Source organism: Sturnus vulgaris, chromosome 11, assembly GCF_052056855.1.
Source record: "Sturnus vulgaris isolate bStuVul1 chromosome 11, bStuVul1.hap1, whole genome shotgun sequence".
In the NCBI taxonomy this organism is placed as follows: domain Eukaryota; kingdom Metazoa; phylum Chordata; class Aves; order Passeriformes; family Sturnidae; genus Sturnus; species Sturnus vulgaris.
In genome coordinates, this window is record NC_142253.1 from 6,543,774 (window position 1) to 6,568,342 (window position 24,569).

Here is a 24,569-nt window from a genome sequence, read left to right on the forward strand (position 1 = left end):
CTGGCAGACAGGTGGAGGGCAGGGACACCCTGTCCTGCCTGCAGTGTCTCCTCCCAGCTGGCACAGGGTCACAGCCCTGGGGAAGGGGCTGCAGGGCTGAGCCCCCGTCGTTGCCATGAACTGATTGGATTTTTCAGTCTCATTCATCGAGGTGTCCTTGGGCTCTGATGTAGGGGACCCAGAACTGTTTGAAGACTGAGAAGTATCTGTGGGGTCCCCAGGGCTTCATGTCCCTCCAGCAGAACACTCCACGTGTATGTCTACCTCGTGCTACTACTGTAGGTAGTAATGGCCAAATTTTTCTTCTTTAGTGTGGTATCACCTGGACTTGCTTTAGCTCTGTCATCGGTTGCAAACATCATTCTGTAGCTGTACATACTTCATCTGTTGGGATGGAGTGTCACTACCATATTTTTTTGGTCACTTTTGAAACAAGAGTATAGTTAGCTGAAACTTTTCAGCAGTATGGATTTATGTATTTATGTAAAAGTGTATTTATTTTTCCAATACTGTTATTTAATTTTATATAAATATTGCATACATTTACAATGTTTAATGTTAATGTTGAACAGTGAAAATTAAAGACACGTAGAATGTAATCGTAAATGAATTTGTATAATGATTTCTTGAGTCTTTTGCTAAATTCAGATCATATACTTATTTTTGGTAACTTTTGCTAAATTTTCTGAAATGGTTCTGCAATGTTCCATCTTTTATCTGGCTTTTTTTTACTTGCTTTGTTCTCCAACAGAAATTGTCATTCTCAATGATTAAACAAACACAGTTAAAAGTGTATGAATTACAAAGTTTGGATAACTAATTTCTTGCAATCATCTGACTGGCTTAGTCTTACTCAAGTTTCAGTGAAATTAGTACTATAAAATACAAATTAAAGGAGAGAAAGTCTGAAGCATCCAACCCGCAGTCCTCGGGCAAAATTTCACTGGGATTTGATACAGTAAACAAGTGATCTTTATCTGGCTGGTTAAATCCAGGTTTGGAAGAGATTAAATGGATAAAGATATTGTGTGTGTAAATGATAATTTTACAACAGGAGACTGGTGAGATGTCTTGTCATTATAATGTATGTTCAAAGGTTCAAAGAGGACGAAGAAGAGGTGATACTTTTATTCCCTTGCTTATTTAAGAACATGTATTTACCCATTGCAGAATTGTACACCATGTGATAGACCTGACCTTATTAAAACCATGCTTTAGAAAACGTGCACTGACTGTCACCAGAATACAGAGAGTGTTTTTTCTCCTCTGAATGCTTTGTGGTATGAATACAGATCTCTATACACACTCTTGAATCCTGAGAGGATATCTTTCCATGTTCTCCAGAATGAGGGAGATGTTCACAACGAGAATTACCCAATTACCCACTTAAAACCTGAGGTTTGGTTTTAATAAATATACCCATATATAAAATATATGCATAACCTCCCTTAAAGCACCTGTCTTGGAGCAGATCTGCTCCATTATTTTTATAATAATAATCTCTGGTATTTTGAGTTTGCCTTAATATCCAACTGTATCCTGATACAATTTATGAATAATGCTGAATTAACTTGTTGTGGGCTTCTCATTCTTTCCGAGTCAGGAAATGATCACAGATAAGGTAAAACAATTACATCTCACAGCACCCTGGTTCAGTTGGGTGAGTCCTTTGGGCTTCACTGCACAGGGCAGTGATCATTTGACTTTGAACTCTGGAAAATGGGTGGGTGAGGTATAGATTTATTTGGGGGTTTGGGTTTTTTTCCAGAAAAGTATTATAATTTTGAAAGTAGTCTGCCTTGTCAAGTGCTTGTCAATCATGGGTATCTGAAATTCAGGCTGCTGGTGTAGTGGTTGTGTAGCTCTCAGTGCTTCTCAGCTCTGTATCCTGTAGGCAGAGGTGCTGGTATCAGTCTTTGAGGGCCTTTTGCTCTAATGAAGAATCAGAAGCTTACTGTCAAGAAATTGGAACATTAACCAGCTCAGTTCCAAACTCTGTTACTGTGGATGTGAGTTCAGCTTTGGGCTAGGACAGCATTGGTTTCCCTTGGTGGAAGCTGGTGGCATTGATGGCTGTTCAGGGCTCTTTGGCTGCACACAGGGATAGAGCAGCAAAGGGATTCTGAACTGGGTGGGAAGTGGAAGAACTGCCTGGTCAACATCTGTGTCAGGCAGCTGGCACTCTGGAATTTTAATCTTAAAGTTGGTATCAATGGAAAACTTAGGTTATTTGTATTTAATTCTGCTAAAGCCTCAACATATTGTTTGCAAAATGCCTTCCCCATGCAGCTGGCTGAAAATAGGCTGCTCAACAGCAATATTCTCTGTATCATTGTTCTGATAATGTTCATAGCCAGCAGGATGTCAGGTCTTACTAAGGCAGAACTGATAACCAGGGACAGATTTGGTTGCAAGTGTATATAACTCCGCTGTTCCCTTCTCCTCTGCAGAAAATGAATTTGCTGTGACAGCAGTATTGCTGAACTGCTGTTGGGGTTTTGTTTGAAGGGTTTCAGCCTGTTGCTCCTCTGAGGCACTGGTGATGGATGCTCATGCATCTCTCTCCTCACCTCAGTGCCCACAGCTAGTGGCTTCAAGGCAGTCACAGGTGGGCAAAGCCAGTGGTACCCAGCTGCCCAGTAGAGGAACATCATTTTTTTCCTCTCTTTTTACCTTAAAATCTCCAATTTTTGTTTTCCTTTCCATTTTTATTTTTTGCCTGTTATCACCATCTTTCATTTTCTGTTTCTACTTAAATAAGGAGAACTATATAGGTATACTTCTAGGTATATAGGTATACTTTTGTTATCAGTACTGTCTCCTCTTTGCTAATGATGCTCCATTAGCAGGAAAGCAACCATGTCTGCTACACCCTGCAGGTGAGGGACCACCCTGGGGTGTGCTTAACACTGACCCAACTCCTTAGTGATTCCTGAATCAACTCCTCACAGGACTGATTTCCTGCAACTTAAAGCTCAGCTGTTGCAATCCACTCTCCCCCTTGCAGGCCCCCATTGGTCCATACACCCCTCATGACCTTTTAGTCTGATGGAGAAGTAAAAGGACTGGTCAGCAATGTCCCTTCTAATCCAGTGACTAAATGCAGGAGAAGTACCAGGGAAAGGAGCTGCAGAGAATTTTATCTGCTGTCCTTCAACAGCCTCTCCTGTTGCTACTGCCAGGACAGAGAGGAGCTGGACCAGTGGTTAGACTCACAAAGGTTATTTCAGGTATCTTTAAAATCTTTTCATCCCTTTTCCCCCCAGACTGTGCATCTTCTCCCCAGGTTCCTCAGGGCACTTTCCCACTCAGAGCAGTCTCTTTCTTCCCATAGTGCAGTGGCTGTTTGGCTGCCTTTGGCATGCCTCTGTGGTTGCCTTTTTACATCTCCTCTCTTAGACATTTTCTCAATAAGATAGTAATTTTCCAAGCCTAAACTCAAACAACAAGTGGTGAGGCTGCTGTTCAGCAATGACTGGCCTCAGTCCTTGTGTTACAGGTGGCCCATCCCTGGCTGCAGATCTCCTGCACATCTGCACATACCCACACAGGAGAAATAAAGCAATAAATAAAAGGGCAATGCTGGGAATATTTGTCTCCCAAAGCACTGGCTCTGAGTACAGGAATGCTTTAGGCTGCAAGGGACGCATTGAAGCAGTAGCACATTTCCAGGGATGAGCTGTGAAATGCAGCATCTTCAGGCAGATCCCTGAGCTGGGTTTTGGGAGGTGTGCCTGTGGTTTTGCCCATTTCCCAAAGTCACACTGAATACTCCACACTGCAGTCATTGCTGTTGCTCAGATCCTAGGGATTTAGAAACAAGGATGTGTAACAGTGAGGGACACTAAGCACAAAGAGATTTTCTGTGCTTCTAACTTTCCCAGTGACTGATTTGTGCGGTTATTAAGAAAAAACGGTGTAGTCAGTCCTGTTCCAAAGGCACTTAAAGCTCTATTCACATTTTAATTTTACGAGCTCACAGGGGAGGTGAGTGAGCCAGCAGCATGGATGAAAATCTATCTGATGCCCAAGACCGTATAGGTTGACAATATTTATCCCTAGTGCATTAAGCAAAATTGTTTTCTATAAAATGAGGGAGCAAGCAGCAGCCCAGTGCTCCTACAACCCCCCAGTGTGATGCACACCTGTGAAACAGGGCTGACATTTCTTGGAGAGATCTTTACTTTGTGTTTTATTCCATCCAACACAGATAAATCCTATTCTGGAACAGAATATCTAAATGGTATTGTAGTGCCACTATTCACTAAAAATATGAAGTGTCAGTTAGCTGAGGCACCTTGCTGCTTCAATTGGTACTCTCCTGAAAGTGCCACAGCATGGGAAATAGGCTTCATCAGTGCTTTCCACATCCCACTGTATTGGCATCTTTGGGTAGCTCACACATCTCCTAATTTGAGGAAACGCCATCTAATGCCTCCCTCCCTGGAGAGACCTGCAATGGTTCTATGGGGCTTTTGTTTGTTTGTTGTTCAAGGTGAATAGTGTGGAGCAGGGCAGGGAAGCAGCTTTTAGGAGAGCTTTGTGTGCTCAGTGCCCTGCTAATTTCTGTGCCTGGTGTAATAGGTGTAACAACAGGGCAGGGAAAGAGGGAGAAGGTGCTGCTTACTGGGTGGATGCTGTAGAAGAGGAGATGCATGGCTTCTCCTGCTGCAGTTACCTCTTTCTTCCCATATATCTTGTGAGGTTTCCCAACTTGGGGAAATTATTGTATTGAGTTTGGCACTCAGGGCCTTAAATCTTGCAGGAGTTAAAGAACCCAAGAGCATCCTTTCCTCTGGGCAATTTGTGCTGGAGCAATGGGCTCCAGACACACCAGCTCTTTCTTCCACTGCAGCAACACATCAAATTGGACCCTTTTCTCTGAGAAATTTTCCTTTTTTTCTTTTTTTTTTTTTTTTTTTAATGTATTATAAGACATCATCTGAGGCCATTCAGCAGTCCCTGCAGCTGAGTTTGGTGGTGGGCAGGTGAAGATTTAGTGGATCGTTTCATTTCTCCCTTTTGCCAAAAGGGCAAATGATCCAAATGATGAGTTGGGAAGCTCTGTGCCTCTGCTTCAAGTCAAGACCAGACCCTCTGGGGGATGGAGACCCTGTGGGCACTGCAGAGACAGGGCAGGCCAGCATGGAAGTTGCCATGCCTGGGGCAGTGAGGGCTCTGTGGGAATACTGGGGCAAAGCCTCTCTTGTTCAGACTGGGGGCTGTCCTTCAGCTCCTAAAGGGCTCCTCAGAACCCACTTCCACAAGGGCTCTGGAAAGTGCTCACAAATGCATTCAGGCTATACATTCCAAAATCCCTAATGTTCATGCCTTTTTTTTCAATCACCCCATTTCTCTGAGGAGTCAATTTGGATTAAACATTTCTAAAGCCTCTTTTTAAACTGCAGTCTAGTGCTTTGGTGTGTTTTGTTCAGGTCTCTGGTCCATTTGCCCTCCCTTGAAAGTAGAAACCCCTCTTCCCTTTTAAATGTACAAGAATCACATGTATTTTCTGGCCATTCACCTGCTAAAATCACTATAACCATACACATTCAGCACCAATGTGCCTTAAATCATGGCTCCTTAGTTTGTCAGGAAAGGAAAGCCAAGCTGGGTGACTCCTGCCCTGCCATGTATCCCCACCCAATTTTATGGATTGTTCACCATGCCAATGCGGATGGGCACAGGACCGTGCTACAACACATTGGTAGGAGAAAGGGGGCTTCAGAGCAGCAATAAATATTTCCAAAACATTTCCTAAAGTGCTGCAGCCTTGCTTTTAGCCTGTCTCACTGAAGCCCAGAGAATTACCTGCTGAAATACCTTGCTGTTGTGAAGTTAATTTGGTTTGAATGCCACAGAGCCCCTGTTGCTGGACAGCACACAAAGGTTCCAGCATTTTAAGATTTCTGGTAAAGGTTCAGATGGTGAGGAAGGATCCAGGTTTTCCTGGGTGATGTGTCTGTTGATGTTCTTTGTGCTCAAGAGACTTCAGAGGTACAGAAGTCACCGGGATATGGTTTCAGTATCTGACAGCAGCAGTATTAATGGTAGTAAAAAGTGATACAGATTCATAGACTGCCGAAAGGTGGCTATGAGGGTACATTGTTGGGTTTTGCTTGTAGCTGGAGAAGTTTGCTGGAATCCAGGAACCTCTTGGAAAATGGGTGTAAAGCATTGGAGGGCTCTGTTGCGTTTCTGCTTTATTTCATCCAACACATTTTGTCTCAGATTGTTGGAAAGGATGAACCAGGGCTTACTTACAGCTGCTGACTTTCCATAAAATCCTTAATGTGAGGAAGTCTAAATCTACAAGGATTGATTTTAATTTCCTCCAAAAAGTTGCTCCTGGCAGAATCTGATAAAGCCATTTTAGTCTAATCCTTCCCAGCCCTGCCCTTGCTGAGCTATCAGAGCATACTTATCTTTGGAAATTCATTTGGTGATCACCACAGCTTGCATTCATTGTCTTAAATACCTCCCAAATCGTTGGCTGATGCACAGTGGGTCTGAAATGTGGTCTGACAGCATTTTCTGCAACTTTTCACTACTGGGGGAGAGTGTTCCCAGGTTCTTGCTTGGGATATGCCCTTCTGCCCTTTGTGGAGCTGCCCCTTCAATGCACAAAGTTCACAAGGAGCAGTCATTCCATTTCTTCTTGACTGCTCTGTGGTGCCTTTTTCATCTTGCTGAGATTTGTTCATTTGTGCCCAGGGTTCTTGAGTCCTCTTGGTGCTGGACTGACCCTGCTCCCAGAAATTTTGTACAAGTTTTTAGGAGATTTTGAACATATTCTGCGTTTTTTTTCCTTCTACCAGCCCTGTGCATCAAGTAGCAGCCTTTCTATTTTAGGGAGTTTTTAATGCACAAGAGGTACCCTCATCTTCCATTCGATCAGATCGGGAAATGCAGAAAGGGTTATTTTAAAGCAGTTTGCACACACTTGGTAAAAGAGAATGATCATCTCCTAAACTCTGAAACAGAAAACAATTTTTTTGTGGGAACAAAAACACAGGCAGAGCAGAGCAAGGCATTGCAGGAGATGTTCAGCCTCGTGTTCAGCACCTGTATGGAAACAGTTGATATGGAAATATTTCTGCCATATTTATTTAAACTTTTTTCCTTGCATTTATTTAAACTAGGCAGTATATTTATTTGAAAGTATCAGCAGCATGCCAATCTCCAGTTCTTGGCATGTTAACAACACTAATCATGCAATAAACATAAAGCCCTTAAATTTGTACTAAGTGCTTTGATCCTGATGCTATTAGGAAAGTCCTCTAGTTTTTGTTCTCCATGTGAAGTGCCAGGTGCAACTGTGATGGGTTTAGGAGATAATATAGATAATAACAAGGGGAAGGTTTGCTAGAGTTTTAGAGTGATGGATATAGCTGATTTTTTGAAATACTGTTTCTCCATTATTTTATGTGCTGCAAACTTTTTGGTGTTTTTTTTACAGAGACAGTGCAATTTGTTGTTTTCACACCATCCTCCATGCCTGACTGTCCTCCCAGATTCATCCAGGGGTGCTGTTTGCTGTTGTGCCTCAATCACAGGCTGTAAACAGCCTTTCAGAGCAATGTTTTCCCAAACTTAAGTGGAGGCAAAGGCAAGTTGACCACAGGCACATTCAAGTGCATGTGATCCTTGACTCTAGGAAGCTGGTTAGTGAAAAAATTCCATACAATACCTCGCTACACCTTCAGGGCTGGCTCAGAGGTGTTTAAAACCAGTAGAGGCTTTTCTGTTGACTCAGAGAACCTTGGATAAGGTGAGGCTGTTATTCCAGAGAACCACTGTCTGCCCCCAGTACTTGGAAGCATTTTCTCTGGGGGATGTGGGGAAGAAGTCAAGAAAAAGAGGAATGTGAAGACAGTGATTTTGCCAAATGTTTTGAGGAAGGCAAGGTCAAAACTTACCTCATTGTGGTACTGTTATTGGTAGGTACCATAAGCAGGCAGCATTTGCAGCCACGAAGAATCCTGTTAATGAAATGCAAAGTTTCTCTGGGGTCGAAAATAAATGATGAGGCTGATGGTGGTAGTTGGATGTAGCACTTCCCTGACTCACATGGAGTTGAGATGCAGCCCACTATTAAATTATGCTTTGCATGTGGCTCACATATGCTTAAAATCTATGTGCCAGATAAAAGTTGAATACCTGAGATGAATTAGATGGCAGTTATTAAGTAGACTCTTTGCAAAGGAATTTTCAGTCTCTGATACTTGGTTAAATTAGATTATTCAACCTTTCTTTTCTGTCAGTAAAAATGAGATCATAACTCAAATGTGCATGAAAGCAAACGGGTGGTTTAGATCTGAAAATGCACAGCTGCCTAAATTTGATTTATATTAAAGGCAGACATAGAAATTATTAATTCCAGCATCTTGGGAATTACATTTAAGTATTAACAAAATTAAGCAAATTATGCCTCAACCTCTGAGTGCACCGAGGTTTGCACGCAGACTTGTTTGATCATGGGATCACAAGATAAATGTCAGAATCAGGCTCCACGCCAAAATTAAGCATCTTGTAGAAGGGGAGTAATAATTTTGGAAATAACTAGTACAAAATTGTTTGTGAGATCAAACAAATTTATCAAACAGCTTCAGGTCCTCAGAAAGGTGCTTGCATTGTTGCACAGTGTGATTAGTCTTACTTTAAGATAAGTAGTGGGATCCCATTTATTTTTTTAAATTAAGGATGCTCTGGGCTGTACCAGCTCAGGATGTGGGACACGAGAGAGTCCTGATCAATGCTGTAAATTTACTCTTTAACTTTGGCTGTCACAGTAAAGTGGCATAACCTGCATGAAGACTGTTCACCAAGGAGCACTTGAATTTTTGTTTAAGCATCAGTGTTGGTATCTAGTCCACAGATGTTAAATGGATGAAAATATTTGAAGTTAAGAACTGGGATTTGTAGGATGTGACATTTCTGTCTTACTGCTGACTTTTGTTACCTGGGGAGAGAAGTAGAGAGAATGAAAAAATTAACTTTTGATGAAATTTGAAGGCTTATGAAAATAGGGTAGCATTAGCTTGATCTTTCTTCTGTTGATGCTAAAGAAAAGAAGTGAAGTTTATGGATCTGGGTAACTCGTGGAAATTTTGTTTTATTGCAAGGGACAGCATTTCTTCTGTTTTTCAGTGCAAGGTCGGATATTGCTTATTGGATGTTTTGGCCTGTCTTCAAATTGGATCTGGGCTCAGGAAAACTCAGAGGCAGCTATCCCTGCTCAGCCTCTCAGAGCAGCATCATTGACAGCTCTTAAACCTGTTGATCAACAGGACCTCAGTGATCTTTTGTCAATCTGTAACACTCTTGCAGCAGGAAAACAACCTTTTTAAGGATGTCTTTTATACAAGCTTTTAAGCATCAGTCTCTGGTTTTAGCAGCTACATCCATTTCTCTCCACATTGGTCTGAATTTTCCATTTGGAAACTGCTCTCTCGCTGGTTCTTTGTGGGCTGAATGAGCTGTAAGTAGGGCTGTATTATAAAATATTCACAGGTGTCAATGTATATGCCAATTTCTATTCTAGTGGTTCTTCCAGAGCTGCTATATATATAAATTTTTTAGGTTTCAAATGTATTTATAGGCTGGGAAGAGCTTGAGCTGTAATATATTTCTTGGGAAATATATTGATGGAGTGACTCCAAAATGAAGGTTGAAGCCTCATTTTTGTGTGTTTTCTCCATTCTGAAAAGAAAGCAGAACATTTTATATGGAGAGATGGTTAAAACAGTGTATTTGCCCTCAAGGATTAAACCAGTCTGCTTATGACATAGCATGTAATGAAGAAATGGAAGCTGAGTCTCTGGGTGCATCATGCTGAGTAAGAGGCTTGTTCTACATGAAACTGTCATATTAAATTCGTGTCGTGATTCCAGACCCCTTTGATTTCTAAATCTTTGGAGGAGACTAATCTGAAATCAAAGTGAAGTTGCTTGGGGTTTGCATGCCAGAAGTGGTCACATTTGAAAAAGCTCAGTGAACCTGCAGAGGGAGGTTGAAATTAGTTGCTTCACTACAAAGCTTGCAGCTAACATACCTGCTGGTTTGCTTTTTGCTTTGATTCTTCAGGCTCTGCCTTCTTGCCACCTTCTGAGTTGTTTTCAAAATGCATAAATCTTAAGGATGAACATGTCCTGATTTTAGTCTGTTTAGTGAAGAGAAAAAGAGAAGTCAGACTACACTGATAAAACAAACACGAGCTTATGTACTAAGGACAAGGAAATGCTGCACTTTTCAGCCTTGTCCTTTGTGCAGTTATTTCCCTCTGTGAAGGTGCAGAGCACACTTTACCCTCCTGATTTACCAATATTTGACATCCCTTTGTACCAAGGTAAATGGAAATGGTTCCTTTCAAGTTCTAAGTAGATACTGAGGGCTCCTGGCTTGATCCCTGTAAGATGACTGCTCCTTTGAAAGGACTGGAATGCCAGGAATTCAGCCTGTTATCCCTGCTGAATGTCAGCTGTTTTCTCTATTTTGATACTGGCATTTTTTGGGGCTCTGACTAAGAATACCACACGATATTAAGTGTCTGCACCCACCTCAAGTTTTGTGTAGCCTGCCGGGGTCCTGGGGAGGTGCTTTTTGGTCCAGCTAAAAGAAAATGCCCTGGTAGCCATGGCCCCTATATGAGTGTGAAAGCTGATCTGTTGTTACTTTATATTTACAGTGTTCTGTCTCCTGTGGAAGGGGCCAAAAGCACCGCAGTGTGTACTGTTTGTCAAAGGAAGGGAGGCATGTAGAAGAAGAGAATTGTAAACACCTTGCTAAGCCCAACGTGCAAAAGAAATGCAGAGGGGGCAGATGTCCGAAGTGGAAAGCAGGAGATTGGGGCCAGGTGAGCCATGTTGTGTACCCTTTTGCACCTTTTGGTATTCTACCTCCGTCAAATTGGTTAGAGCCTGGTTTTCCAATCACTTCTGTCCTCATGAATTATTCAGAGTAAAGGTTTTGGGCCAGATCCTGGTGTAAAACAGTGTAGCTTCATGGACAGCAGTGGAGCAGCACAGATTTGTGCCAGTTGAGAACTAGGCAGCTTGCTTTTAGTGTCTATCTGAAAGCAAATTCCTTGTATATTTTAGGTTTTTGCTAGAAAGGTCATTAGTATATAATATTAAGGAGGATCTGCTATTTATTCATGGTTTTAATATCATTTAAATATCATATCTCAAGTCAAATCTTCCTCAGTTTTGAGAAATAAACGTATTGCTTGATTTTCCCTCATTAAAGTTAGACAGTGATGCATAGAGCAGAGGCTGCTGGAAATGAAAACGTATTTTGAGTTATTAAACATCTTGCTTGCTGAAAGCATTCCTTGAATCCTTGTTTTTCTGAAAATAATGTCTTTGTCATCACCTTGAATCTGCTGCATCACATTTTTAACTCTGAACCTTGCTTTTCCCTCTACCTCATTAGCGTGCTAATCAGAGGAATTATTGAAAATCCTAGACTAAATGAACTGTTAACTTGTAAAACATCATGTCCCTTGCCTTCTGTCTTCCAAATTTAGGTACAAAACACCCATTCTTGCTGTATTCAAATTCCCTGAAAGACAAACCATTAACATTGCTACAGGCACACATGCAAATGTTAGCATGCTGTTGAATTATGTCCACTAATAAAAAGGACAATAAACCCATTAATGATCTATAATTGTTTCCAGACTTGTATTAGGGTTTTTTTTAATCCTTACCTTTGGATTCACGGGATAGGAGTATTTGCCATTATGTGAGTAAAGGACTAAGTGCTCATTCACCATGGAGTTTCAGTTACTGAGGTCTGGATTCTTTACCTGGGGATAGGAGCACCCAGCCTGTGAAATCCACAGTACTGCTCCCATATTGGAAATTAAGTCAATATTATTGCCTTTATTACCTTCAGGACTGAAACCTCAATTTTATACAGGAGCCAGACTAAAATGAAATGCAAGGCCATTACACAGTTTTGTGGTATCCAATTTGCACCTTATTTAAAGTGACTGCTCTTGAAAGCAGTTTTTTACAGTTAATAATTATAAACATAATAATGTAATGTTTGTCAATTGCATTAAAATGCACTAATATTAATTGATAAAAGTAAGTGGCTTAAAATTCTCAGCTTTTATGGCATCATGGATATTAGTTTTATGCAACTGGAGAAAGGAACCCATGTTAGCAGGACGATGAGGTGATTTATAGTCTGAGGTAATCTCTTATGACCAGGCAATTAAGGAATATTTGTATGCTAATGATAATGTTAATAACAGGCTCCTCCAGGAGTAGCCCCTCAGCAGGTTCCTGATGCAGGATGTGCTCAGCCAGCCAGCTTCTTGCTTAGGGAAAAAATAAAGGTATAGAAACATTTATGCTACAATGTCAAATTGGGCTTTTTAAAGCCTTGTGAAATGCTGTGACATGGATCTCTGAGCCTCACTGGTGCTGGCAGTATTTTTTTGCCTGTGACAGATAAAGAGTTGGGGCTGTGACAGGTTGGGAGTGGTGGCCCTGGGTCCCTTGTAAGGGGTGTTCAGGGCCTTGCCAGAGATTTAATGCCTTGGAGCCAAGCTGGATTTAGGTCCTGAACTTCTCATTAAGAGCATGAAACAGACAGTTTGGTGCTCTGAATACACAGTAGATCAGGGTATAAAGTGGGCATGAAAACTCCGTGTGACTTTTCCCATCACCGGTGCCACTGTTGCAAATAGGAACCATGATCAGTTTCCACTTAGATTTTATCCAAAAAAAACCTCACTTTCTGGAGATCTATATGCCTTAGAAAGTTATTCCCAAAGCTGAGCTGCTGTGCTTTTTCTCCTGAATAAACCAGCAAAAGTCTTCATGAGAAACAAGGCAAGGTTTTCCCATGAAAGTGCATCCTTGTGTCACTATATATGTACAGGACCCATTGCATATACCTTGAGGTGTTGGGAGTTTTTGCCTTTTGGAAAAGGAATTACTGAGAAAACGAAGATCAAAAAATACAGGAATGGTTAAAAATCAGTCTCAGTCAGACACTGCCCGTGCTGGTGCTCCAATCCTAGGGTTTTTTTCACTTTGGATGTTTTGTATTCAAAGGGTGGTTACTTATTTTCTAGATTGTTAAGAACCCACTTCCCTGGAGTAAATAATTTTTGATATATCCCTAAAAAGGCTTTTTCTCCAAGTTTTAAGTGTGTTTATGTCTGCACTGAAATGTCAGATGTAATGTGTTTGTTTCTCCTAATTGGTGTCAATTATGGCCATTTACCTTTCATTTAACAAAAATACCAATATTTATTCTGCTGTCTGGTATTTGCATACTTCAGCTACAGACTGAAATCCAGCCCTATCTAAAAGCATAGGTAGAGCATCAGGTAGAGCTTCTGGCACAGCCCAGGCACCATCCTGTCCCCAAACTCAGGTGTTACACCTGGCCCCCCATGAAAAAGCCACAGTGTCACTTGTGCTCTTTTTCCCATACCTGGGCTTTTTATGTTGGTCATAAATGCAACTCAAAAGATATCTTAGAGCATGGTAGGCATCCTGGTGTGTATGTTTCTCCATGTTTGTGCCTTTATTCTGTTTGAAAGTCCCCTATGGAATGTGTAGGACAAAGAGCAAGGTTAATCCCAGGGAAGCAGCAGCATATGGGAGGTATTTGCATCACTAGTGACAGAAATCTCACTGCTGCTTTCAAAAGATACACAAAAGTACTCCCACCCTCTTTTGAATATCTGAAGCTAGACAAATAGTCACAGTCAGCTTTTCTCTGGTTCTCTTGGCTTTATGGGGCATTTGGGTAGTAAAGCAAAGAGCATTATGGAGGAATACAGAAGAGGGAATTGCTTCCCCATTAGGCACCACTTAATTCCCTGACTTAAGAAGGCTCATTTTAGTGGGCATTGCAATAGCAGGCTGTGAACTTATTTTCTTAGTTCCTGATACATTAATAAGTAATATTAGTTGTTGTAAATACTTAATATTAGTTGTTAATTCAGCTGTGTTTTTAATACATACCTTTAATTTTTATGCACTTTCTTCTATAAATGCAAATTCTCTTTACTCCAAATCTGTATAGTGTACTTTAAGGTCTAGCCAAGAGGAATCTGTTCCAGAGGAATATTAAGTATTGCCAAACATATTAGTGTGCAGTCATAACACTAAGAAATGTTGCGTGAAAGAAAAAATAAGCTGTTAATAGTATTACAGTATAGCTAATAATTTAAAGATGTCTGAGAAACAGAAAAATTCAGGCATTTGTTGCTGTGCCTTGAAGCTGGGAGAAATGTGCCCGCAGTGTAATGAAGGAAATGTGAAATGCAGTTAATTTCAAAAAGACATTTGTTTTCAAAAATTAACAGTGTTCCCTGCCTGGATGCATGTGCATGTTCAGATGCATGCTGAAAGAAATCCCAGCTGTATTATACCTTTCCCTCTCTACAGCTACACACTTTCTTCTATAAAATCCAAGTTTGCTTTTCATTAAAGCCCACTCTGTTTGTGGCATTTGATGTATTTTGAACTATTACTTTTTTGAACCAGTGCCTGAGAAGCAATACTCAGAGCAATACTCAGAGCAATGCTCAGAGCCTGGCCGCCTCTGGCATGTCAGGGTGGTTTAGCAGCGCCGCTATTTTGCAATAAAAACAGATTTTTCAATAAAAATCCTGTCCGGGAAGTCCTGACCCCACTGAAGCCAACGGCAAATATTCCCACTGGCTTCAGATTCACAGAATGAAAATCCTCACTTGGAAGTTTGATAGAGCATCACTATCTAGAGTCCAGAGCAGAGACTGAACCCCCTGAACTCACCATCACTGTCTAGAGCCTAGAGCAGAGACTGAACCCCTGAACTCACCATCACTAGAGCCCAGAGCAGAGACTGAACCCCTGAACTCACCGTGCTGGGTGTTTTGGGGAGCTCCACTCACCTTGTGTCCCTCCCTGCAGTGCTCCGTGTCCTGCGGCCGCGGTGTCCAGCGCCGCTCCGTGCAGTGCCACAGCAGCAGCCCCAAGGCAGCCGAGGAGGCCGAGTGTGACCCGGGCAGCCGGCCACCCCTGCAGCGGGACTGTCACCTCCCTGCGTGCCCCACGCACCGCTGGGCAGCCGGAGAATGGCAGGAGGTAAGCGGGGACCCCCTTCCCCAGCCCCGGGGTCACGCTCCTGTGCTCTCAGCCGTGGAGGATGCTGAGGCTGGGGAGCGCTGGCGTTTGGGTTGCAACCTGGGGTTGTCCGAAAAAAAAAATTAAAAAAAAATAAATAAAAAGAGGCAGAGGGAAGGTTCATGCATGCTGGCTGAAATGCCTCTGTAGGGTTAATTTATTGCTTCGTGCTGCCCTGTGTTTGGCTGGGATTATGCAAATACTGAGCAGGTTTTGGGTAGGGATTTGGGTCTCTTCCAGGAGACAGAGCCCTGCTGTGCTGCTCCAGCCTGAGCCCTGTGCCTGGAGGAATTAGGGAGCAGTGGTAATTCCCTCTTTCCTGCCCCATTACCCCAGCTCCATCTGACATCCCTATCCTTTCACTGAGCTCCCGGTCTTTGCTCCTTTATCAAGCCACAAGCAGTGCTGAGATCAAATCTTCTCTGGGAGATGATGCTTTTCTGTGTCACTAGGATCACTTCCCATCAAAAACAGCTCCTGGGACTGGAACTGGGGATAAAGCTGCTGCTCCAGTGGTTCAGGGAGTGACTCCAGCTCTCCTGCAGTGTGGGCAATGAGTGGTCTCAAGGCTGGTGGGTGGTAGGAGGGCGAAGAGATTCTGAGCTGGAGGAGCCCTCCCGTGCACTGCCAAGAGGGTGCTGTGTCAGCCTTCAAATGCACGGCAGGTTTTGGCAGAGGCAGTTCAGACCAGACCCCAAAATGATTCTTTTCGTTCTGTTTTTTTTTCCGTTTTTAGCCCCTGCATGTGGTACCTCAGCCTGACTGGAACAGGACACACAAGTTTAGCTTCATTTCCCCAATCTCAGCAGTGCTGGGGAATTTGGTTTATAATCCTGTGTAACCCGGCCAGGACTGCAGGAGGCCAGAGGGGGCTGTGCCCTTTCTCAGCTGCTTCCCAGTACACAGGGAAGTGTGATGGGAAGTAGCAGGAGGCAAAGCCAGGCTGGTCACACAGTGGTACCCGATGGAAACATCCCAGCCAGAAAAGGAAATGTAGGAATGGCTGACGGGGCTCCAGCCACTTCCTTGCAACAAACTTTTAGTTTTACAGAGCCCATTAACTTCTTCAGCTAATAAATTTAAAGGCAGCAAAGAGCTCACCAAACAGCATGTAGTGCCAGTTCTTAGCTAGTTTAATCAGCCCTGAAAAGAAACAGCTCCTGCCCCATCTTTTTGTAGAATCATAGAATCATTAAAAATCATGAAGTCCAACTTTCAACCAAATTTTGCCATCTCTCCCTTGTTTTTGCAATTTCTCAAAACAGTTTGGAGAGGCGCCTGCCTCCACCCTTCCAAGCCCTTGTTGGGATACAAATACTGATGTTTTCTGAAGTTTTCCAAGACTCTCCATTGTACTGGGGAAATTTTGAGCATATTGTGGAGATTGTTTTTTTCTCCAAGGGAGCTTTATTAGCTAGATGGACTGGAGGCTTCCTCATCCTCATAAGTACTCATAAGTAACCATGAACAGGAAAATGCAGGAGCTGCCCAATGTGAGCTTGCCCCTTTGGCTGATTCCAAGCATTTTTTCCAAGTGAAAAAAAGGAATAGCACCTCCCCCCCAGCCATAGGCACTGTCCATGAGGAGGCACAGATTGCATTGGTATTCTCTGAGCAAGGGAGCAGCAATGAACCCTAATTGACAAGGAAGCCAGGATATAAATAACATCTCAGTGCTGTCTTGTTCTTGATTTCTTATCTTTAAAAGGAATCTGTCAAGAGGGTTTGGGGTTTTTTTAATTGTTCCTTTTTGTTGTTGTTGAGAAAAAAGTGTTGGTCTTGACAATGAGAAGGAATATGAAACTTACTGGAAACCATTTACTGCTCTGTTGGTGTGTCACCATTAATCACCTGTTCTCAGTGCCCCCATCAGGGAGAAGAAAGTCAATAGAAGGAGCCTTGCTAATGTCAAAATAAAACTCAGACTGGAGTCACAAAGAAAAAGGGAAAACTGGGGGAAAGAAGGGTTTTTTCTTTAGTATGAGCCTATGTGGAAGGACAATGCACAGCTCTGGAAGCTGCCTTGCAACTCCTGAATCTTTGACATTTGCTTTTTGGGAGGAAATTGTGCCATCCTTGCCTAATTTGAATTGCAGAGTTACCCAAGGCATGTTTCAAGCATTCATGACATGGGGGGTACATTTCATCTGTGTCAGATTGTTATTTTAAGAAGAAAACAATCAATGCTTTTGCAAAGCAATGCCTTTGGGGTTATTTTAATTATTGTTATTGCTCTTCTAAAACAGTTTCAGAAGTGCTTGAAATGCTCCTTAATTTGAACTGCCAGGAAAACAGTTCAGAATTTGGGAAATGAGGCAAAAGAGACAAATATTGTCAAATGCCTGACCTGATTTTGCTATCAATAGCTGTTATAGCCTGGCCCCATTGTTTCGTGTGAGATTTCTTGCAATATCTGTCACTGCATTAAAAGGAAAAATAGCCTTTCCATGCTAGCTGAACTGTCTGCTTTCTACGTGAATAATGTTTTAGAACTTTGGGGTGGCTGATTGGAATCTCTGCAGTGTTTCTCTTTGATTTAGTTTGTGATGGTCTCACTGTCTTTGAGCCTCATTTAATATTTCAGTGGGATTATTTTAATTGCCTGTTACCCTTAAAAAATACAAATAACCGAACTTTCAATTTCTCATGATGACAAAATGCACAGAGCTGGCTCAGGTTTATTTGGCCACACAACTGTTATTTGCAGACAAACCCAAATCAGGCTTCCCTGTGCTTGGGAGTGTCAGTTTCTCATCAGCAAGTAATGATTTTAAGCAAGGATGGGCACATTCTTGATGAGACAAAATCAGGCTTGGTTCTTTCACTCCTCTCAAGATGTGTCCTTTGGCTGTGAGGAACCATGAAACAATTCATCCTGTATTGCTGACCCCTCGCTGGGCTGGAAAATGCCAAACCAGAGAGGAGGGAATCTTTGAGCATCCTGTGACCCCACTCCCACTGTGCTGGAGAGTCCCTCCTTAGGGAGGAGCAGGAAGATTGGGGTTCAGGCTGCCCCTAAAGGTGCCTGGAGAGCTGCCAGGGAAGCTCCCTGATGATGGAGCTTTAGTGGTGCCATATTCACACACAGTGACCCCTTTTCAGTTTTAACTTATGTAATAGGGAGATAATCTGAGATGGGCAAATATAGTTCACTTTGCTTTCTGGGGAAATCACACTCTAGCAAATTCCTCCAGCCCCTGTAGGATTGCCATGTTTCAGCACAGACCTAGAAGGAGCTTCCACTCCAAGGACTCAAAGCAAGAGAGTAAATAAGGTTGAAAGCACACAAAGCCCTTGGGGTCTTCTGGCAGACTGCAGATTTTGCAATGTTGACTGTTGCCTAAGAGCTCCTAAGTTATTCCTTTGGAATAAATGCTGCTTTGTGGAGCTGCCTCTCCTTCCCCATCCCTTTCCACTTTGCCCCAGTTTTAAATATTTACAGCAAACATCATGTTGTGCTCACTGTTGCTCTCCTGGTTTGCTGCTGCTGCCACAGACTGATCTGATTTTTCTATGTTCTCAAATAATTTACAATCCTGGTTCTGACAGCTAATTACAGAAACAGGGCCATGACAGTGCCTGCATTTTGCAATTAGCTGAACCCACTAAGATCTTCCTAATTGCTGGCTGGCCAGGAGGGCAAGAGCTGCTTCAGGGAGGCTGGAAATGATGGTTGGAGGGTAAGACTCTAACTAGATTAAACTGGCACAGTGTTCCAAGCCTAGGTGTCTTCATACGGTGTTTCTGTACAGATTGGGATGGTCTGACTGGATGTTTTATCCTTTTCCTTAAGGGGAAGACATTCCCTACATGTTCTATAAAATGATTATTTTCATGCATTTTTCTCCTTGTTAATCCAGTTAGCTGAAAGTGTTAGAAGTCCATTACAGGCAATAACGAAAAGAAAATAGGGTTTTATCTAGACAGCTGCTCTTACACTGATTTATTTTGTTTTATGTGTTTTTCTAAGATGCTCTCCAAGGACAGCCCCACTCCCAGGAACACAGCCTCACAGTCAGGCTCGTTTTTCCAAGACAAGCAGAGAAAGAACTGAGTCCTTGAAGTCTCCAGAAGGACCTGGGGAGCAATTGTACTTGGCTTGCATGGATTGCTCTTAATGTCAGGCAGAGTAGTGTTTAAAAAAGAATAAACTTGCAGGGCTGCCTCCACTGCAGTGGTTGCAGAGTTGTGTTCAAGGCTATGCTGAGTGAAGCTCTGAGCAACCTGCTCGAGTGGAAGGTGTCCCTGCCCATGGCAGGGGGTTGGAATGAGGTGATCTCTAAGGTCTTTTCCACCCAAACTATTCTGTGATGATTCTATGATTCTGTGTGTCCCCATGTCAAGGCAGAGAGCTGTGGAAGGGGCTCCCCCCCATACCAGCCACAGCCAAAGGTGCAGCAGTGTGTGATTTTTGTGAGGGAGATGGTTGAGTTGTCATTCTCCAAACAGCTATATTTACTAGGGGCTGAAATAATGGGGGTTGGCCCCTTTCTTCTCCCCTTGCCCTATCTCCTGGCCCAGCATGCCCAGTCCTGCATCTTTTGATCCTATACAGCTGGACCCCACCTCTGCCCCATCCCAAAACCTGCAGCCTTGGTTTCTCCTCTCTCCTGTGGATTTGGGTTAGTACCTCCAGAGCCAGGAGCAGTTTGTCACAGACAGCAGCACGTGGCACAGCAGGGTCCTGGTGGAAAATTCTCCCCCAGGTGATACCAGTGACAGCTTACAGGGCTTGCTGGGAGGAGGGCTGGCTCTGGATGTGGATTCATTCCCTGGGGTCCCTTGGCGTTGCCTGAGCTGTTGTTTGTTGCCCGCAGTGCACGAAGACGTGCGGGGAGGCGTCCCGGTTCCGCAAGGTGTTCTGTGTGGATGAGAACAAGCAGCTGCAGAACAGCGGCTACTGCGACGCCAGCAAGCGCCCCCCCGAGCTGGAGAGCTGCGGGCTGCCCCCCTGCGAGTACATCTGGATCACGGGAGAGTGGTCAGAGGTGAGGTGCATCCCCGTCCCTGCGCCAGGCCATGCTCTCCTCCTCTCAACGCTGCCCTTGATGAGGTATTGCAACCCAAAGCAACAGTGGCAAGGCAGCGTTGTGGGTTTTAATTATTATTTTTTGGTGTGCAGTCTCGCTGTTGGATAGAAAGGAGCAGTGCTGTGGGAGACAACCAGGATATTGAAGACTTAAAGCAGCGTGCTCAGGGTCCTAGCTAATATTATCTGGAGGCAATTTTCTTCCAAAGCACAGTGCATTCAGCAGGCACCCTCTTTGGTTTTCTGCTGGTTTATTTCATTTATTTAATTAATTGGTTTTATTCCCATCCACTCCTTGGGGGCTCTGGGGCCCTGTGAGTTGTGTAAGGATCCAGGTGGGCATCATGGGGGAGAGGCAAGCCTAGAGGTGACCATGGGGGCACATCCTTACTCAGAGCTGTCTTTGCAGGGGCAAGGACCCAGAGTGAGGGAAGGCAGGACATCCACCCTCACAGCTGGGAGGCAAGGAAAATAAATGAGTTTTCCTTGCAGCGGGCGCCACATGCGGGAGGACCCAGGCTAATCTCAGCCTGTTTCCTTCTGCAGCCAGTGAAGGATTACTTTCCAGTTGGAGAAACAGCAGAGGGAAATGACAAGGCAGCTGCTGACACAGCACTGATTAAAAAGAAGAAACAAGAAAAGGGAAAAAAGAAAACATGCCAGGACTTAGGGGGAGGAGAGACAAGCCACCTGAGATAGCACAAGGAGGGAGAAACATGGAGACATGAAAGTATCTCAGAGCAGCCTGGTCTCCTGAGTGGTTTCTTAAGGGAAATATTGAGGTGCCTGTGAGGCTGGAGCTCTGTCTGCTCCTTGTCCAGGCACCCTCTACCCACTCCCAGTGCCTGGGAGACCAGCTGGGAGCACTCAGGCCCATGGAGACAGAGAGGTAAAGAGGGCTTACAGAGCCAGAGTTTGGCTCTCCCCAGGTCCCACTCGGCCCTTTGAGGAGGAAGGCAAAAGTGCTGTTTATCCTTTAATTACAATGAAAAATTTCTCGTTATTCTAGTTGCTGACAAGTACCTGCAATTCAGGGTGAGCCTTGACCATTTTCTATCTCTGTGTATCCCATGGCAAAAAGACACCACCAAACCAAACCAACTAATAGAGACATTTCCAAATTCCCAAGGATCTTCTGCTTCTTTCTTTGTGCTTGGGAAGAAATAACACGTGCCTTGGACCCAGCCTGGAGTAGAGAGTCCTGGAGCAGCTGTAGATCCAGCCCAGAGAGGAACTGGGTGCTCAAGGAAAGTGTCAGGCACTAGCCGACTTGTAGTAGCCACTTACAATATTCATGACTGGCTTAAACAGATACCAGTAATCCTTTGAAGCAGTTTCCTGTGCTAAAAGCTGACAGGCCTGGTTTCCTCCCTCTCCTCCTGTTTTGGCCAGCCTTCCTGAAGTGGAAGTGGTGCTCACAGATATTTCCTGTGCCCGCAGTGCTCCGTCACGTGTGGCAAGGGGTACAGGCAGCGCCTCGTGTCCTGCAGTGAGATTTACACCGGGAAGGACCACTACGAGTATGGCTACCAGAATATGGTCAACTGTCCTGGCACACAGCCCCCCAACATCCAGCCCTGCTACCTCGGAGAGTGCCCCATCTCTGCCTCCTGGCGCGTCGGCAACTGGGGAAGCGTAAGTTGGGCAACTTTGGTTTTTGGCCAGAAAGACTGGAACAACCTGTGTAAAAACACCTGGGCTGCTTAAATTAATGCATTGAATACTCTGGTGCAGCAGCAGCCCTGGTGTGTGTAGGACTCCATACTTCAGACTGAACCCCTTCATAGGGGGAGTCCCAGCAGCTACAAGTAGAGTCATTCAAGAAAATTGGGATGTAGCCAGCATTTGTGGCCGTGTTGATGGCCATGCTGAATGCTTAGTCAAAGAGTAGGGTCATTTCAGAATACAAGGGTTTGAAAGCTTTGTGCTAGAAGGATTGGTGAGTCACTGGCAACTGCAGTTGATCCCACTTGGCCACGTGTATGAGAAAGACTTGGGAGCCAGCATTAGGCTGAAACACTGGTCATTTGAGCCTTAAAAGGATTATTTTTCTTCTTTTTTTCTCCCCCTCCTTCTCATAAATGCTGAGACAGGTCAGGGGAAAGAGCTTGGCCTTTCTGCTAAAATTATTTGTGTTGAGCTTCTTCTGGGACCTGAACTACAAGATCAAATTTTAGTTAAGGTGATAACATTTCACTTCTTAGGGCTTCTGACATTCTTTGAAATGTGATGTTTCTCCCATAAACTTGATTTATTAACCCAGCTCAGGCATTTGTAGGAATTTGTCAAACCTTTACAAGGTGATGAGTGTCAAGCCAAGTAAAACATAGTAGAAGTTGTCAAGGTAACTGGCAAAGCCATTTGAAACCTAAGTTCCTACTGCCCCATAGGAAGCATCAGATCCTCCCTGTGAGTCAGCACAGAGGAGTTACAGCAAAGAGCTCAGCCTCAATTAATTGGTATCTTCCCTCAGAATTTAAGTGCAAAATATCCAAGTCGTTAATCCAACTTCACTGCAAAGAGCATTCATTTCAGAGAGCAAGACCTTTCTCCTCATTTTGGGCTGCTAAATATCCCAGTGACCACCAAGTGCCATGACCCTTGTCATCTGTGTTTTTGAAAGGGATTTAATGTAAAATACCATCACCTTTGATGGACAGAGAGAGTCCTACTCACACTTTAGCTAAGTTTTATGGAACTGGACTTGATAAAGAGTAAATGCCCAAGCTGTGAATACCATGAGCCATTGAAGACCATCTTCTTCATGGTGTATTCCTTTAGAATAATAATTTCTAAATGGATGAGCAATTTCATTTTCTTTATAGCCTAACCTGGTAGCTGTAGAAAGAGCTGATTTTCATTTCTCAACTACTTGAAAGAGCAAGTTGTGGATGGGGAGCAAGATGCTCCCACCTCTCATAGCCCAAACTCAGTATCTGGATGCTCTGCTGCTTGTTAGCTCCAGTAATTTCTGCAGTTTCAGCCATAGGATTGCCCTTGGTCTGGGTGATTTGAGGATGACCCAATGTTTGCACGATGTAGCCATTTTCTCAGCAGGGAGAGAAGATTTCAAGGGTTCTTTTTTTTCTTTTTTTCTTTTTTTTTTGTGCAATTGGCATATAAAACAACAATCTTCCTAATGTGAAAAATAAGCAATTTCACTTGAGCACATGGTTCACTTTAACCCACTGCCTCATCCAGCAAAGTGTACAAACACTGAGCAAAGTATGATAGTCTTGAAATAATCAATGATAATAAGAAGGGGATTAATTACCAAAAGGACTACTCATTTGATTAAAATTAAGCCTGTGTTTGAACACTTCGCAGGCCTGGAGTCTTTGCTGCTGTCTCTTGGTACAAGGGAAACCATCTGTCTCTGTTCTTTCTTCTGGAGCCCATAAACCCTTGAGATAAACCAGGAATCTCTGTCTTGTGTCCCACAGTGCTCTGTCACCTGTGGAGTTGGGGTCATGCACCGCTCAGTGCAGTGTTTGACCAACGACGACCAGGTCAGCAGCTTGTGCCATGTGGACCTGAAACCTGAAGAGAGGAGGACATGCCACAATGTCCATGACTGTAAGTCTGCAGATTTACACCTTCTTTTGCCTTTCTCATGGCTTCAGCATCTTTTCCCATCAAATTCCTAGAGATCTGCAGTATTTCCAAGCATTGGGAGCCATCCAAGTAAGCACTAACACACTTCAGAGAAACCTGTTACAAATAAAAAAGATGTTTTGATGCTTTGGAAGCCTCAGAGTGTTCCAAAATAAATTTTGACGTATAGTTGTTCAGTGACTACAAGTATTTCTGTTTTGTTTCAGGTGAATTACCAAGGAGTTGCAAAGACGTTAAAAATCTTGAAGGTGTCACAGAAGATGGTGAATATTTCCTGCAAGTCAAAGGAAAGACATTAAAGGTGCATTTCAGCAACAGAATGATAGTTAATGGGTTTTCTAAAGGTTTAAGAGGACCCTGCATGTGGTCTTCACTTTCACTCTTGGATTTTCTGCCTTTGGTTGTCTCAGTGATGCCTTTGCACATGACACAGTTCTGGCCTCTCTCTCTCAGGTGTATTGCTCTGGGATGCAGACTGACAGCCCAAAGGAGTATGTGACTCTTGTCAACGGGGATGCAGAGAATTTTTCAGAGGTGTATGGATACAGGTAAGAAATTCTGTAATCATGAACCTCACAGTGTTTTTGTTTTCCGTGGCAATATTTCTGGTCATGAGTAGAAAGGGTTTTCTTTTGATTTAGATTGCATAACCCGACCGAGTGTCCGTATAACGGGAGCAGACGAGAAGACTGCCAGTGTAGGAAAGATTACACAGCAGCTGGGTTTTCCACCTTCAGCAAAGTAAGGCTGGACCTGAACACTATGCAAATAATAAGTGAGTAAAAACA

The 24,569-nt window shown here is 43.4% G+C and overlaps 1 protein-coding gene across 4 annotated transcripts in view; it reads left to right on the top strand.

Moving 5' to 3' along the window:
* Window positions 1-24,569, top strand: part of ADAMTS9 (ADAM metallopeptidase with thrombospondin type 1 motif 9) — a 79,460-nt gene that overhangs the window by 46,804 nt on the left and 8,087 nt on the right. For 3 of the 4 annotated variants that reach the window (XM_014873130.2, XM_014873123.2, XM_088171294.1), the window contains 8 exons: window positions 10,688-10,855; window positions 14,925-15,098; window positions 19,955-20,125; window positions 21,607-21,801; window positions 23,610-23,742; window positions 23,988-24,082; window positions 24,235-24,329; window positions 24,423-24,556. In XM_014873130.2, coding sequence (XP_014728616.1) covers window positions 10,688-10,855; window positions 14,925-15,098; window positions 19,955-20,125; window positions 21,607-21,801; window positions 23,610-23,742; window positions 23,988-24,082; window positions 24,235-24,329; window positions 24,423-24,556 — 1,165 coding nt within the window. The remainder of the gene's footprint in view (window positions 1-10,687; window positions 10,856-14,924; window positions 15,099-19,954; window positions 20,126-21,606; window positions 21,802-23,609; window positions 23,743-23,987; window positions 24,083-24,234; window positions 24,330-24,422; window positions 24,557-24,569) is intronic. The other variant, XR_015806013.1, reaches the window with a different exon arrangement.